General features: G+C 37.9%; 1 protein-coding gene across 3 annotated transcripts in view; it reads left to right on the top strand.

The window, feature by feature from the left end:
- Positions 1-15,959, top strand: part of DIP2C (disco interacting protein 2 homolog C) — a 365,873-nt gene that overhangs the window by 245,410 nt on the left and 104,504 nt on the right. For all 3 annotated transcript variants that reach the window (XM_081128158.1, XM_081128156.1, XM_081128157.1), the window contains 2 exons: positions 4,829-4,920; positions 15,830-15,940. In XM_081128158.1, coding sequence (XP_080984284.1) covers positions 4,829-4,920; positions 15,830-15,940 — 203 coding nt within the window. The remainder of the gene's footprint in view (positions 1-4,828; positions 4,921-15,829; positions 15,941-15,959) is intronic.

Below are 15,959 nucleotides of genomic sequence, written 5' to 3'. Positions count from 1 at the left end.
CCACTTTGTTGAGAGTTTTTATCATAAATGGATGTTGAATTTTGTCAAGTGTTTTTTCCTGCGTCCGTTGAGATGAACATATGATTTTTTATCTTTTATTTTGTTAATATTGTGTATCACATTGATTAATTTGTCCATATTCACCTATCTTTGGAATAAATGCATTGGTTATGGTGTGATCCTTTTAATGTATTGTTGAATTTGGCTTGCTAATATTGCGTTGAGGATTTTTGCAGCTGTGTTCACCAGGTTCATTACTCTACAATTTTCTTTTCTTGCAGCATCCTTGTCTGATTTTGGCATCAGGGTAATGCTAGCCTCATAAAATGAGTTTGGAAGTGTTTCCTCTTCTATTTTTTGGAAGAGTTTGAGACGGATTGTGATTAATTTGTCTTTGAAAATTTGATAAAATTCACCAGTGAAGCTGTCTGGTCCTGGACTGTGTTTTTTGGGAGATTTTTGATTACTGATTCATTCTCCTTACTAGTAATTGGTCTGTTTAGATTTTTGTATTTCTTCATGATTTAGTCTTGGAAGGTTGTATGTATCTAGAATTTATCTATTTCTTACAGGTTTTCTAATTAGTTGGCTTATAATTGTTCATAGTAGTCTCTTATGATCCTTTGTATTTCTGTGGGATCAGTGGTAATGTCTCCTTTTTCATTTCTGATTTTATTTATTTGAGTCCTCTTTTTTTTTTTTTTTTTTGATGAGTCTAGCCAAAGGTTTGTCAGTGGTGTTTATATTTTCAATAAACCAGATCTTAGTTTCACTGATATATTCTGTTGTCTTTTTAGTCTGTATTTAATTTATTTCTACTCTAGTCTTTGTCATTTCCTTCCTTCTATTAACTTTGGGCCTCATTTGTTCTTTTTCTTGTTCTTTGAGGTATAAAGTTAGGTTGTATATTTGAAATTTTTCTTGTTTCTTGAAGGTAGGCATTTATTGCTATTAACTTCCCTCTTAACACTGCTTTTGCTGCATCCTATAAGTTTTGGTATGTTTTATTTCCATTTTCATTAGTCTCAGGTTATTTTTTATTTCTTTGTTAACCCATTGATTGTTCGGCAGCATGTTGTTTAATCTCCACATATTTATGAATTTTCCACTTTTCTTGTGATTGTGGTCAGAAAAGATGCTTGATATGATTTCAGTCTTCTTAAATTTGTCAATACTTGTTTTGTGGCCTAAGATGTGGTCTACCCTGGAGAATATGCCATGTGCCCCTGAGAAGAATGTGAAAACTGTTTCTTTTGGATGAAATGTTCTATATATATCTTAAGTTCATCTGGTCTAATGTGTCATTTAAGGTTGATGTTTCTTTAACATATCTGGATGATCTATTCATTGATGTAAATGGAGTGTTAAAGTTTCCTAATATTATTATATTGCTGTGTATTCATCTCTATGTTTGTTAATAATTTGCTTTATATATTTAGGTGCTCCTGTGTTAGGTGCATAAATATTTGCAAATGTATTCTCTTGTTGGATTGACCCCTTTATCATTCTGTAACATCCTCCTTATCTCTTATTGCAGTCTTTGTTTTATAGTCAATTTTGTCTGATGTAGGTATTGCTACCCCAACTTTCTTTTGGTTTCTATTTGTGTGAAACATTTTTTTCTATCCCTTTACTTTTAGTTGTGTATGTTCTTACATCTGAAGTTAAGTCTCTTGTAGGCAGCATATAGATGGGTATTGTTTTGTTTTTATCCATTTCGCCACTCTATGTCCTTTTATTGGAGAATTTAATCAATTTCATTTTAAGTAATTATTGATAGATATGTACTTATTGCCATTTTGTTAATTGTTTTCTGGCTGTTTTGTAGTTGCTCTGTTCCTTTCTTTTCCTGGTCTTCCTTTGTGATTTGATGACTTTCTTTATTGGTATGTTTTGATTCCTTTCTCATTATCTTTTATTTATCTCCTATAGGTTTTTGCTTGGTGGTAACCATAAGGTTTCATGTAACACCTTATATTTATGTTAGTCTGTTTTAAAGTTAGGTTGTTTTAAGTTGATAATAACTTAAGTTTGCGTGCATTCTAAAGCTCTGCACTTTTAACCCCACACACACATTTTATAATTTTGATGTCACATTGTACATCTTTTCATCTAGTATATCCCTTAACTAATTATTTTTAGTAACAGTTATTTTTACTACTTTTGTCTTTTAACCTTCACACTAGCTTTATAAGTGATTAATCCACAACCTTTACTATATATTTACCGTCACCAGTGAGATTTATACTTTCATATGTTTGATGTTACTCATTAATGCCCCCTTTTTTTTTTCTAGCTTAAAGAAGTCCCATTAATATTTTTTGTAAGGCTGGTTTAGTGCTGATAAATTCATGTAGCTTTTGCTTGTCTGGTAAACTCTTTATGAGTCCTTTAATTCTGAATTATAAGTTTACTGGTAGAGTATTCTGGGTTGGAAGTTTATCTTTCTTCTTTATAAACCAGTCAAGAACTCTTACCTTCTTTAACTTAAATCATCAACTTTTTCTTTCTTTTTCTCTTTGAAAAACACGAAGTATATTTCTAGAATTTTGCCAAAAGGGTGTTGCCCTTTTCAAACTCTCTATTATAATCTGGCTTTAAATGAATTTATGGTGATACCAACTTTAATATTCCGAGCTGAGGATGAAGTTGAAACTTTAACAAGATATAATGGTGCTAATTGATTGTAATAGACTTGTTTATTTACAACACATAAATTTTTTTCCATTACAACAAATTGATTGTAATTGTTTGTTCAAGTATAATCCCTAATATTGTTCACATTAAAGAGATCTGAAGGCACAAAATAATTGTGTTTCCTTAAGAAAAAAATTATTCCAAGTGATTTCTTTTTCATTAATCCTCACCCAAAGATATTTTTTCCATTGATTTTTAGAGAGAGTGGAAAGGAGAGAGGGAAGGAGGGGGGAGGGGAGAACATCAGTATGAGAGAGGCACATCAATCTGTTGCCTCCCGCATGCACCCGACTGGGGCCTGGGATTGACCTATAACCCAGGTATGTGCATGCCCTTGACCGTGAATCAAATCCTCAATCCTTCAGTGTGTGGTCCGACGTTCTACCACTGAGCAACACTGGCCAGGGCCCCTTAATGATTTCTGATGGCTAGTAATTATATATTTGGGGAAAAATATAATCACCAAAGGAAATACCAAATAATTGTAAAGTAGCCAGTCTTGAGGAGAAGAATTTAGAGAGGATGGAGGTGGGAGCACGAATAAAATGTCATACCTGGTAATTACTGCAAACCCTCAAGAAGCATGCTAAAATGTATACTATAACTTTGTGTTTTTTATAGCTTGCTTATGACATTAATAAAACAAAGAAACATTTGTTGAGCACATACTGTGAACCAGGAATGTCCTAAGAATTAGAGGGATCAAAGATAATTAAAACATTTTCTGTCTCACTGGGATGAGACAAGCTGATAAATCCTGTGGCAGGTAAATAGTTTAATAACCATAATTGAGTTGTTGCAAAATCCAATATGAAATAAAATCAGATTTTTAAATTATTTTTTTAAATATATTTTTATTGATTTCAGAGAGAGGAAGGGAGAGGGAGAGAGAGTTGAAACATCAATGATGCGAGAGTCATCATTAATCAGCTGCCTCCTGCACAGCCCCGACGGTATCGAACCGCCATCTCCTGGATCCTAGGTTGATGCTCAACCACTGTGGGGCAAAATTCAGATTTTTTAATTCAAAATATATATTGTAAACAAAAGTTTTTTAATTTAGCTTTTAATATATAAAATAGGGAAAAGATTAAAACTGATTTCATTTATAGAAAACAGTTGAAATTGCTGTTAACTTTATTATGCTGTTACTGAATTAATAGAACTTCTAACACTTCTGAAAGCTCATAGACACTCAAGTTGTAAAAGACCTTTTTTAAAAAAAATTTTTTTTGTTTAAAGGTGGGGAGAGAGACACAGAGACAGAGACATCGATTGGTGCCTCTCACATGGGTGTGTGAATCCACCACCTCTGGTATATTGGATGACACTAAAACCAATTGAGCCGCACCAGCCAGGGCTTTAAAAGACCTTTATGTGTTCAAGAGCAAGTCATGTTTATTACATTTCAGACTATATATTGTACCCTGGATGATACTGAGGAAAAGTCTGGCACTGGGGTGAAGGGATTTAAAATCTGCCAAATTCTTCAAAGCTGGTCATCCTTTTAGAAGTGTTTTTTATAAATCCTGCTTTGTGCTCATTTTTTCTAGAGTTCAAAACTTTAAAATAATTGAAAATATTTACCAGTATCTTTATCTAGGTTCAACAGTTCCTCTCCTAAAACCCTGAGGTTAGAAAAATTCGAAGTTGAGAAACATAGGACTTGGGGAGGGAGAAGGGTCAGGCCCTTTAAAGCCTGTCTTACATACCCTTTACATTCATTACAGTTGCACAAGACAGAACTCATTAACAGAGGAAATATATGTCATTTTGCACAACATAAATTAGCAGTAGCACACTGTTGCTGTGGTCTTTGCCCTCCTTTACTCCCCAGAAATTTTCCCCATAACTTCTGTGGTAATTGAAATTCTCTATGGCTTTGCTGTTGGCACTTTGCACTCTTAAGAGTATTTGTATTAGCACTATATTCCAGTGTTCAGTCTTCTCAGCTTTTGTGAGTCAGAGCTGCTGGCTTTTATTTCCCATCTTGATTCCAGGGACTCAGTATAACTTACTTGAAGGCTTAAAATGAAAAAGTAATACTTTCTATATAGTTCAATGTGCACATTATACATAGCTGAAAAGTCTTGTGTCCAATTACTTGTGTCTTTATAATTTGTGTTGATAGGCAAACTGTGGACAAGAAGTATGAAGGTTGCTTACAACATTCTGCATAAATTAGGTACAAAGCAGGAACCGATGGTGCGACCTGGAGATAGGGTAAGTGAAGTTTAATTTATTACATCTGCAAAACACATTGACTTATGTGGAAAAGATGCCCATGGTTATAAAGTTTGAGAGTCCTGTGTCTCCTAAAACTAACACTACTAAATAAGATTTTTTTATCATTTACTATGAACCAGGAACAATTATGTAACAAGTAATTTAATCTTGAGCAACTCAGTGGGCTTAACTAGAGTACTTCTCACATTTTTTCCACAAGTTCACTCGGACTTGAGAGGTTAAGTATCAAAATCAGATGCAGGCACAGAACTAGTGAGTGGCATAGCCAGCACTCATACCATTTCTGTCTGACCCCAAAGCCTGTGTCATATATTGTCTCCTAGTTTGAAAAATACTGTGTTGTCCACCTGAGCAGGCAGGGCAATTATATTTAACACTTTTCTACATTATTCAATGAGATTGATAATCCAGACAGCGAACTGCTAGTACCATTCCTTTCCCAGCATTAAATTTCGTGATATACGCCACTGTCTTTCACTTAAATGCAAATTTTTATTCTTATTGCAATCTAATAAGTTAGAGAAGATGATACTGGTATTTCCATTTCAATGTGACACAGCAGGTGTAATAATCTTGCCCAAGTTTTAGATGTGGGGCTGAGTATAGAACCCAGTTGTCTTGCTTTTTTTCCTTATGCTGCTATGTACCTGAGATGCCATAAGACTGGGTTATCCTACCTGCGCCCAAAGGACTCCAAGTGAATTTTATAAAAATATCATTGTAGAGTACCATAACCCAATAAGAAAACAAGCTGTGATTTACTTAAGAGATAATATAAAGACACTCTAGGATTCTGTGGTAGACTATGATTCTTTCCAGTTTTTTATTTAACAGGTTTAGCCTTTAGCTTGTCAATTAGAGGCCTCACACTTACTGATTATAAAACTTACTAAACAAAGGTACAGTAATCAAAATAGTGTGGTACTAACATAAAGACAGACATAGACCAATGAAATAGAGAGCCCAGAAATAAATCCTCGCATATAGGGTCAAATGATTTTCAATAAAGATGCTAGACATTAAATGGGGAAAGGATAGTTTATTTAACAAGTGGTGCTGGGAAAACCAGATATCTGCAAGCAAAAGAAGTTCTTTAACCCTTTCAACACATACGAAAAATTAATTCAAAATATATCAAAGACCTAAACATAGGTACTAAAACATTAAAACTTTTAGAATAAAACATAGGGTAAAACCTTCATGACATTGGATTTGGCAATGACTTCTTGGATGTGACATCAAAAGCCCAGGCCAAAAAAAATAAATTTATAAATTGGACTTCATCAAAATGGGGAAAAAAAAACTTTTTTGCACCAAAGGACACTACTGAAAATGCAAAGGCAACATAAGAAATGGGAGAAAATGTTTGCAAATCATATGTCTGATAAGTGATTAGTACCCAGATTTTACAGTATAAAGAACTCCTACAGCTCAGCAACAATAACCAACACTAAAGGGAAAAAAAATCAAATAATATGTGCCCCCCTATATTCATAGCAGCATTATTTACAATAGCTAAGATCTGGAAACAGCCCAAGTGCCCATCAGCAGATGAGTAGATAACAAAGCTGTGGTGCATTTACACCATGGAATACTAGGCAGCTATAAAAAAGAAGGATCTCTTACCCTGTGAGACAACATGGAGGACCCTGGAGAGTATTGTGCTAAGTGAAATAAGCCAGCCAGAGAAAGACAACTATCACATGATCTTACTCGTATGTGGAATCTAATGAACAAGATAAAGTGACAAACAAAATAGATCCAGAGACATGGAAGCATGCAACAGACTGACAATTCTTGGGGAGGGGGTTAACCAAAGAACTTATATGCATGACTTATGCACACAATGGTGTAGTGAAGGGGTGGGAGTGGGGAGGAAGGGGTCAATGGGGGAAGAAAGGGGACATCTGTAATACTTTCAACAATAAAGATAATTTCTTTTTTTAAGAAATGGGCAAAGGACTTGAATAGACATTTCTCTGGAGATTTACAAATGGCCAATAAGCACATGAAAAGATACTCAGCATCACTGATCATTAGGGAAATGTACGTTAAAACCACAATGAAATACCACCTCATATCCATTAGAATGGCTACTACAAAATTAGAAAATAAGTGTTGGCAAGAATGTGAAGAAATTGGTACCCTCATGCATTGCAGTAGGAATATATAGTAGTGTAGCTGCTGTGGAAAACAGTATGGTGGTTTCTTAAAAAATTAAACATAGAATACCATATCATCCAATAATTCCACTTAATTTTCAAAATAATTGAAAGAAGGGACTTGAATAGATATTTCTACACCAATGTTCATAGCAACATTATTCACAAAAACCAAAAGGTGAAAGCAACCCGTGTCCATAGATGAATGGATAACAAAATGGTGGAATATATATATATATATATATATACACAATGGGATATTATTCAGCCTTTAAAAGGAAGGAAATTCAGGCAATGCTACAACATGGATGAACCTTGAAGACATTCTGTTAAGTGGAATAAGCCAGTCACAAAAGGACAGATATTATATGGTTCCACATATATGAGGTACTTAGAATGGTTAAATTTATAGAGATGGAAGAATGATGGTTACCAGGGGCTGGGGGAGGAGCATGGGGAATTTCTGTTTAATGGGGATAGAGAAGAACAAAAAGCTCTAGAGATGGATGATGGTGATGGTTGTACAACAGTGTGAATGTATTTAAATCTACTGAATTGTACACTTGAAAATAGTTGAGATGAACTTTGTTATATATAGGGTGTCCCTAAAAAATATATATACACACTTTGAATAATTATAAAGGCAGTGTTTGTTAAAATACATTTCATTTTCACAATTGAACTATCTGTTGTTAAAGTGTGTATATTTTACCACAATAAAAAATGTCAGTTGTAACATATTTCCTTATCTATAATTTGGTCATACTAATACTCTTAGTATTTTTTAAAAGAATTCTTTTGTAGTATTGCCTGCAAATTCTTGAAGTTCCCTTATAATTACAAAATAAACAGGGTGGGGTGGGGTGTGGCACTGTGGGGGCACAGTTTGATAGCATAAAGTATGTAAAGGAATTTTTTTGGTCAGTGGCTGGTTTGTGTTGTATGAGGGAGACTACTTTTCTAAATTCTTTGATTATTATTTGTGGCGGTGACGTGGCCAAGATGGCGGTTGGGAAGATGGCTGCCCTACGGCCCCGCCAGAGAAGAGTTCGAGATCTTGGATGCGAGCCACCTGCTGGGCTGGGGGACCTGCAGAGTGTGGCTTGGCCACGGGCAGTGGCGGAGGGCTGGTCAATGCCCTTCCTGACCCTGGCGTGCAGGACAACAGGCAACCTGCCATTGAGATGCAGGAGCTCGCAGGAGAAAGGAAGATAACAATGTCTGGCACAAAAGCCATCAACAAAAATATCAGCATTGTGGGTAATAAAAAATACAAATACTTAACCAAGGCGGACCCCCAGATTTGCAAGTGCGATGAGCAGCCATGCCAAACTCGGGTGATGACAGAATGGACCCCATGTTCTCGAACCTGTGGAAAAGGGATGCAGAACAGACAAGTGGCATGTACCCAAGTACTGAGCAGTGGAACCCTGATTAGGGCCCCGGAGAGGGACTGCATGACCGCGTGGGAGGCGGGAGTGTGGTCAGAGCGCTAGGTCAGGTGTGGCAGAGGTGTCTGTCCCTGGACTGTGAGGTGTACTACTAACCCTAGAAAGAAGTGCGTTCTCTCCACCAGACCTAGGGAGGCTGAGGGCTGGGGGGATTATTCAAAATGCTTTCTGTAGTGAATGAGTGACTAGTCTAAACCCACCGTAGAAACTTCAGAATTTGTTTCAAAAAATTGTTCCCAGCACCAACACACACACTGGAGTCAAAGCCCCTCTTTATGAGCTTAGCTAGCTCCGCCCCCTCCACTGTCACCATGGAAATGTGGCTAGGGAGTTGCCTACATTCCACATTCCATATTCCAAGCTGTGAAAGAGAGTAAAACAGGCTCCAGCAGGCTCTAACCTGCTGGAGACAAAAGAGTGAAAGGATGCGGAAGCAGCATCCTATGCTAAACTGGCGCGGGAGCCTGCCCGAGACAGTGGTGAAGATCTGGCATCGTGGGGAACTGGACTCCCAGTGGCCTAAGGAGGACGAGCTCGATGCAGTGAAAACGAACCAGGGGACTCAGAGGCCCCGAATCCTGAAACAGCCTGAAGAGTTGAGATCCCAGAAGCTGAAGCCAGACCCCAGTGGCAGGGAGAAAACCATACAGTTCACTTTCAATACCCAGGAAGTGGAAACCACAGCTTCCAGGGACCTGAGTGCCTGTGCTGCGCCACCTGGGACCTCGGTGCCTCTGAGGTCTAGAGAGCCCACCAGGACCGCCATGCAGTGGACATCCAGAGCACCCACCAAGGCTGCGGTGCCACAGAGGTCCAGAGAGCCCACCAGAACCACAGGGCCACTGAAGCCCAGACCGCCAACCAGGACCACGGTGCCACTGAAGTCTGGAGTGCCCGCCAGGACTGTGGTACCACCAAAAACGGAAGCACCAACCAGGACTGCAGTGCCACTCAAGGCAGATCCAGTCAGTATCCAGGTAAACTGGGACCCACGGGGGTTCTGGGCAGTGGACACAAGTGCTAAGCTCAGACCCCAGGAGCCAGGAATATTTCCCACAAGGGAGGACGTCAGTAGTCCCCCTGTGTTGTATTTTCGTTTAATAAATGATTTTTTGAAGCCAGAGAAGCCAACAAAGGCAGCAATGGGGCTCATAAAAGAGACAGTGGAAGTAATGAAGCTGGACCACCAAATAAGAGAAACCCAAATCCAGCAAAAAGTGGCAAGGGAGGAAGCTGGGCTATTACTCAATGAAAAGTTACCTTTCCAGGCTGGCACTAAAGTCCTGCTAGCAAACCTGACCAACAAAGCTAAGGAGTATAGAAGGGAAATTGAAAATCAGTGGAACAACTATGCACAAGAAAGTGGTGAGATCCTACAAACGGGACAAGAATTAGCCTCCAAATATGCAAGACAAACTTCAGAGCTTAAAACAACACAGTTCTTGGGGAAGGAAAAGCTGGAATACAATCTGAAGCAGCAGTTGGAAACAGTGAGGGACATTTCACTGGTAAGGGAGAAACAGCAGAGAGAATTGCAGACATTACAGGAGAAGCTAAAGAAAGCCCGTGCTGAGACAGCTGCAAAGGCCCACGTCCGGTACCTAAAGGAAAAAGCATTATTGGAGAAACAACTGAATGAGCCAGCCCTGAGCATGTTGGGAAAAAGAGAAGAAAAGGAGCTGAAAAGAAAGGCCCAGGTCATAGAAGTAGCAGCAGAGAGGCATGCTTCTGAGTTGCGCCACCTCCAAACAGAGAGCCAGGAGTTACACAAAGAGTTAGAACAGCAGTCCTGGGAGGAAAGGACCCCCCAAAACTGGTTAAAACTTCAGAAGCAGCATCTGCAGAAACATTGGACTACGAAGTGCTTATCAGAGAAGCAAGGACTACAACAGGCTGCTCCAGGACTACAGCAGGCTGCTCCAGGACTACAGCAGGCTGCTCCAGGACTACAGCAGGCTGCTCCAGGACTACAGCAGGCTGCTCCAGGACTACAGCAGGCTGCTCCAGGACTACAGCAGGCTGCTCCAGGACTACAACAGGCTGCTCCAAAGAACAGAAGAAGTTCTTCCCTAGCCACGGAATCGACTCATTCCACAGTAGCTTCTAAACTGTCACAAATTAAATAAGGACTGGAGCAAGTATTCTTAGGTGCTGCATAAACATGGTTAGGAAGGTTTTTGGATCTCACTGCTATTGTAAAATATCCATCGTGATGTGTTAGTGTGAAGGATTAGGTGCTTTTTTCCAGCCAGACTGCTAGATATTTTTGTGAACAGCTTCCCTTAATTAGGTTTTTCTTTAATTAGCTCTTAGTAAACAGGATGTTTCGCAAACCTTCATAACCTAATACCATTTGCCAAACACTCATACATGAAATGAAGTTGAGAAAACCACCTTAAGGAAGTGAAAAGAAAACAGTTGTGTGATTTATTTCATCTAACTGAATCAGATTTCTTTATAGAAAAAGCACCTTTAAGGATAGCATCTCAGATTGACTTTATATAGTGCTTTTGGCTTTTTAAACAACCAACATCAGTTTACCCTCATTCCTTTTGGCCAACTCAGCACAAAGGCAAAATGTTTTTAAGTGTTTTTTAAATTTTGGGCAAGTGACCAGGTAGCCCTTTCTATAGTTTGCTCATGAGTGAGAAGGTATTCTATCAAGATCAATAAACGCTAGGCAGAACGACCTTTTGTCTGATGCAGCCCTTACAATTTTAGCTTTCAATACATTGAAAAGGGAAGATAGAGGAGACATACATTATGTCAACTCTTTTGGAATTTTTTTTCTGTGAAGAAATACCTTTAGAATTAATAAGGTGGTTGAATGCCTCTGCTTGTTTTTAGTTTGTTTATTTATTTGTTTGTGATGTGTGTTTTTTATATCAAAATAAAAATTTTAAATATTTGACGACTTTAAAGAGTGTTGTGCCATCCATTTCCCTAGCAACACCCTAAATTCTAAGATGACATGATTCCTTAATGTTAAATATAGTAAGTACTTTAGTTTTAGGTCCCCTATTACATTTTCTTACTGTGTGTACACTTAATAGTGCATGAAATATCTTTTGTAATTAACATGTGCCATATATTTATGCCTATTTAATAGAACTGGGAATAGGATTTTAAATTACTATAGCCTTTTAGGGGTTTTTGTTTTTTTGGGGTTTTTGTTTTTTTTTTTTGCATTTATGACCTATTGATGGTTAGACCAGTGATTTATTTGAATGCTTAATTCTAGTATAAGAATATAATCCTGTATTTTAATATTCCTTTTCTATGGGGGAATTTAATCAACTGTATGTTTTCCAGAAATTGTCAGTAATGAAAAACTTCAAAATAACTTTCTTGAATTTTATTTTATTGATGTATAAAAGGAATTCCTTTAAATTGCATTACAGCCCAGCTGGCGTGGCTCAACAGTTGAGCATAGACCTGTAATCCAGGAGATCTTGGTTTGATTCCCAGTCAGGGCGCATGCCTGGGTTGTGGGCTTTGTTCCCAGTTGGGGGCATGCAGGAGGCAGCCAGTCAGTGACTCTTTCATCATTGATGTTTCTATCTCTCTCTCTCTCTCCCTCTCCCTTCCTCTCTCTGAAATCAATACATATTTAAATAAATGAATAAATTAAATAAATTGCATTCCAAAAAGACTCTCCCTCAATGTGCCTTTAACTTCTAGCTTTAACAATTTTTCTGTTAAATATGTAGTTTCTATATTAAATAAGCATTTTGTTCTGGGGAGAAAAAAAAAGCCTACTTGGGTTTAAAATTATTTTATTTATGTGGTTAGTATCTGGCATGTGTGTATAAATACTTATTAAATAAGCATATAGGAGTATAGTGTTCAATTGGTAATAACCTTCTGTTGCAGTAAACGATTCTTGGAAAATCATTTTTGGAAGAAACATAATTTTTTCCAGAATAATGAACATTCAGTCCTTAGCAGGAAAATTGTAGTCACTTTTCATGCAGGTCACCCTATTAATGCAGTTTGGGGATACCTTCTTGGGTTTTGAAAAAGGCATTAAAGGGCCTAAGCTGAATAGGTTTCAGGATGTTGGAGGAGGAGCTGTGGAAAGGTTACAAGACTTATCACATGAGAAGCCTACCTTCAGGGAGCTTGCAGTCGTTTTTTAAAAAAATAGACAAATTGATAATTAGCTTTTCTATAAATTGGAAAGGGATACAGTTCCCCAAAAGAGATGGCTAGTGATACAGCTGAACTGTTTGGGAAGGAGAGAGAAATCTCTTTCATTTAGGGAGCATCTGGTATCTGAGAAGTTTTGTCAGGGTGAAAAAGTAAGGCTGTGAGCTCTTGGTCTGGTTCAGGAAAGAGAGTGTGAAGGAGCTGGGGTTGGGGGACAGAATGTAGTTTTCCAATGAAGGCAAGCCAGGCACTTGAACAGTAGGGCTGGGTGTGGAAGGAAGATGGAATCAGCTTAAGATTAAACCTTAGCAAACAACAGGTGGGCTCCTGCCTCTTGAGTTTTCGATGTCTCCTTTGCTCTGTGGGTAATTACATGCCGTGAGATTTCAAAGGAATACACAGAGGTCAAATGAAGGGAAACTGGATTTATGGTACAGTTGAAATCACTGTGGAGGCACCAAAAAACAGGACTGTGACCGATCCAGTATTAAAGGAGAACAGTGAGATGATGAAAGTACAGACTTGCCTTCAAACAAATAGAAATATATATATATCATTTTTTATTCTAAAAGAGCCTTTAGGTATTTGACCCTTTTCTATCCATTATTTTTATGTGGTTGAGCGCTTCTTACAATGTACAGTTTTATATTCTGCTTTTATTCATTTTACATTAATATAACATTTCATCCTATCTTAACTCTGCAAGGTTATATAATATGGCATTATCAGCATAAACTGTAGTGATAAAGCAGGGGGATTTTTAAATCCTAGATCTAGTTGATCTTCCTTTGAGCAGAGCTGGGATGGCAGCCAGACTCAAACCTTGGAAACAGGATTGATACATAGTCCGGCTCTGGGATGTTACCTCCTTTCTCTCTGTTCTCTGCTCATGAGGCCTCCCACCTGCAGAACAGGTATATTTTAGGAAGAACAAGCCAGTACTTAACGGCTTTTATGACTAGGTGACACCATCAGTTTCAGATGGAGCTTCGGTGTCCTGCTTTTTTATTGCAGTTTGATCAGCTTCCTAAAACATTTTGGTCTACTTCAGGGAAAGAAGTCATGTGGCATTGCTGCCCTGGAAGATTTGCAGACATTTAATAGAATATTGTTGCTTTGCCGGGTCCAGATCTAAAGACAGATGCTGTCAACTCTCAGCCCACCAGTTGAAGCAGAATACCTGAGGCTAATGCACACCTCAGATGTTTTTTTAAAATAATTGGTTCATATGCGTAGACATACAAATATGTCCTTTTATTCCTCCTTGAAAGTCCTATTGATGGTAGCCTGCCATCTGTCTGGGTTCTGTTGAGACAAAATAAGGATTAATATTCAGTAATTATTTCACAGGATATATGAAATAAAATTAATCAGTAGTGCAGAATGGCTTTTATTGGCCTTTCAGTTTTGTCTGACTCTCATTTAGATGATTTTAGTAAACTTAAGGAATTTTTCATAGAGAAAGGAAATGTTCCCAAAATTAATTTTGTTTCCACTGGCCATGCTATTAAATTGCCAATATGTCCAAATTTAAGATATAGCTTGTTTCATTTGCAGCTGCATCCTAATCCTTTTATGCTACCCTGTTTCTTTAGATATTTGAAATAGAGTGTTTTATCCAACTGTTCATGACACAACTACTAACTTCTAATTAGGACATTTTTTTAAGAAAAATTTGTTTAAATTTCAAAGTATGCTAGTGCAAAAATGATATGCATGTGTTACATCATGGGATATATGTGCTTTGAAAACACACCAAACTTATAAGGAAGAATATCGCCGATGCTACGGCAGCATGTGAGAGGAACTCATGTTAAAATGAAGCAAAATCCTGGAGAGTATTGTGGAGAATCCAGAAACAGGACTTTTTGAGATCCTAAAGCAAACTTTTTTTTTTTTTTTAATATATCTTTATTGACTTTGGAGAGAGAGAGAGAGAGAAACATCAATGATGAGAGAGTCATTGATCGGCTGCAGCCCGCAACCCGGGCATGTGCCCTGACCAGGAATCGAACCCTGATTGCCTAGGATCCTAGGTCGACGCTCAACCACTGAGCCACACCCGACTGGGCCTAAAGCAAACTTTCTAAAGCAAGAGACTAGGTCGGGCTACTCCAGAAGGCGCACTGGGGTAGCAGGAGGGCAAGTTAAAGCTACATTCAATTAGCTACACTGCTCACACTAGAATGAACTTCAGGTGAATTTAAATCAGATAAAATATTTTTTAAAGATAGGTGATAAAGAAAAAGCTTAACAAATGTACTTAAAACATTAAATGCACCAATAAAAATTAAAAGACTATTATACCAAGAAGTCTTTGCACCAAATGTAAGAGTTAATACTATCAAATTTATTTAAAATTTATCCAAATTTTAGGGGTACTGTCAAAACACTAACAGATAGGTAGGCAAGGGAAATGAAAAGCAGTTCATCTGAGGAAGGGTACTTAAAAGCCATCCCATGGAAAATTGTTTATCACTAAGATACCCTAAGGACTATAAGAAAACATATTCTAAAATCATACTATCCATTATTTGGTTATTTGGATGGTAATTTAAGTTAACCTGGCTTTTAGAACCTTTACCACAAAGCTAAGATGTAGGTTCTAGTGTTCTCGTTTTTCACATGAGAAAACTAAGGCTTAGAAGAGCTAAAACTGTGCCTGAGATCCCAGAGCTAAACCTGACCAGGATCTGAATAGAGTCCTATGTGGGTCCAGCTGCCAGCCTAGCACCCTAGTAAGGAAGCTCCCAGAATTCAGTCATGATTATGAAGACTACCAGGACTTTTTCATAAAGCCTTTGTTTTAAAAAGTGGAAAACAATAGTGTGTGCACTGTAGTTTCTTCTACATAAAAATATGTCAATATAGAAAAGATACAAAAAATAAGGATGGTTGTATTCTGGTACAGACTTACAGATGACTTGCTAATATGTTTACGTTTCACAGGAATTAAAGGAAAAGTATATGATACTTAGTAAATTGTGTCTTCCTAAAATGCATTTTTAAGTAAGGCACCTAATTTTTTTTCCAGCATTCATTCTGTGGTGGGTTGTATCCTTTCATGGTATTTCCAAAGTTGTGTTAATGGTAAATCTACCCCATCCCCCTGTGTCTGTCCAGGTGGCGCTGGTGTTCCCCAACAACGACCCTGCTGCATCCATGGTGGCCTTCTACGGCTGCCTGCTGGCCGAGGTCGTTCCTGTGCCCATAGAAGTACCACTCACGAGAAAGGTAAAGAACACGTTGTTTC

The sequence above is a fragment of the Miniopterus schreibersii genome, assembly GCF_964146895.1.
Source record: "Miniopterus schreibersii genome assembly, chromosome: 1".
In the NCBI taxonomy this organism is placed as follows: Eukaryota; Metazoa; Chordata; class Mammalia; order Chiroptera; family Miniopteridae; genus Miniopterus; species Miniopterus schreibersii.
This window is presented reverse-complemented; position numbering and strand designations above follow the sequence as displayed.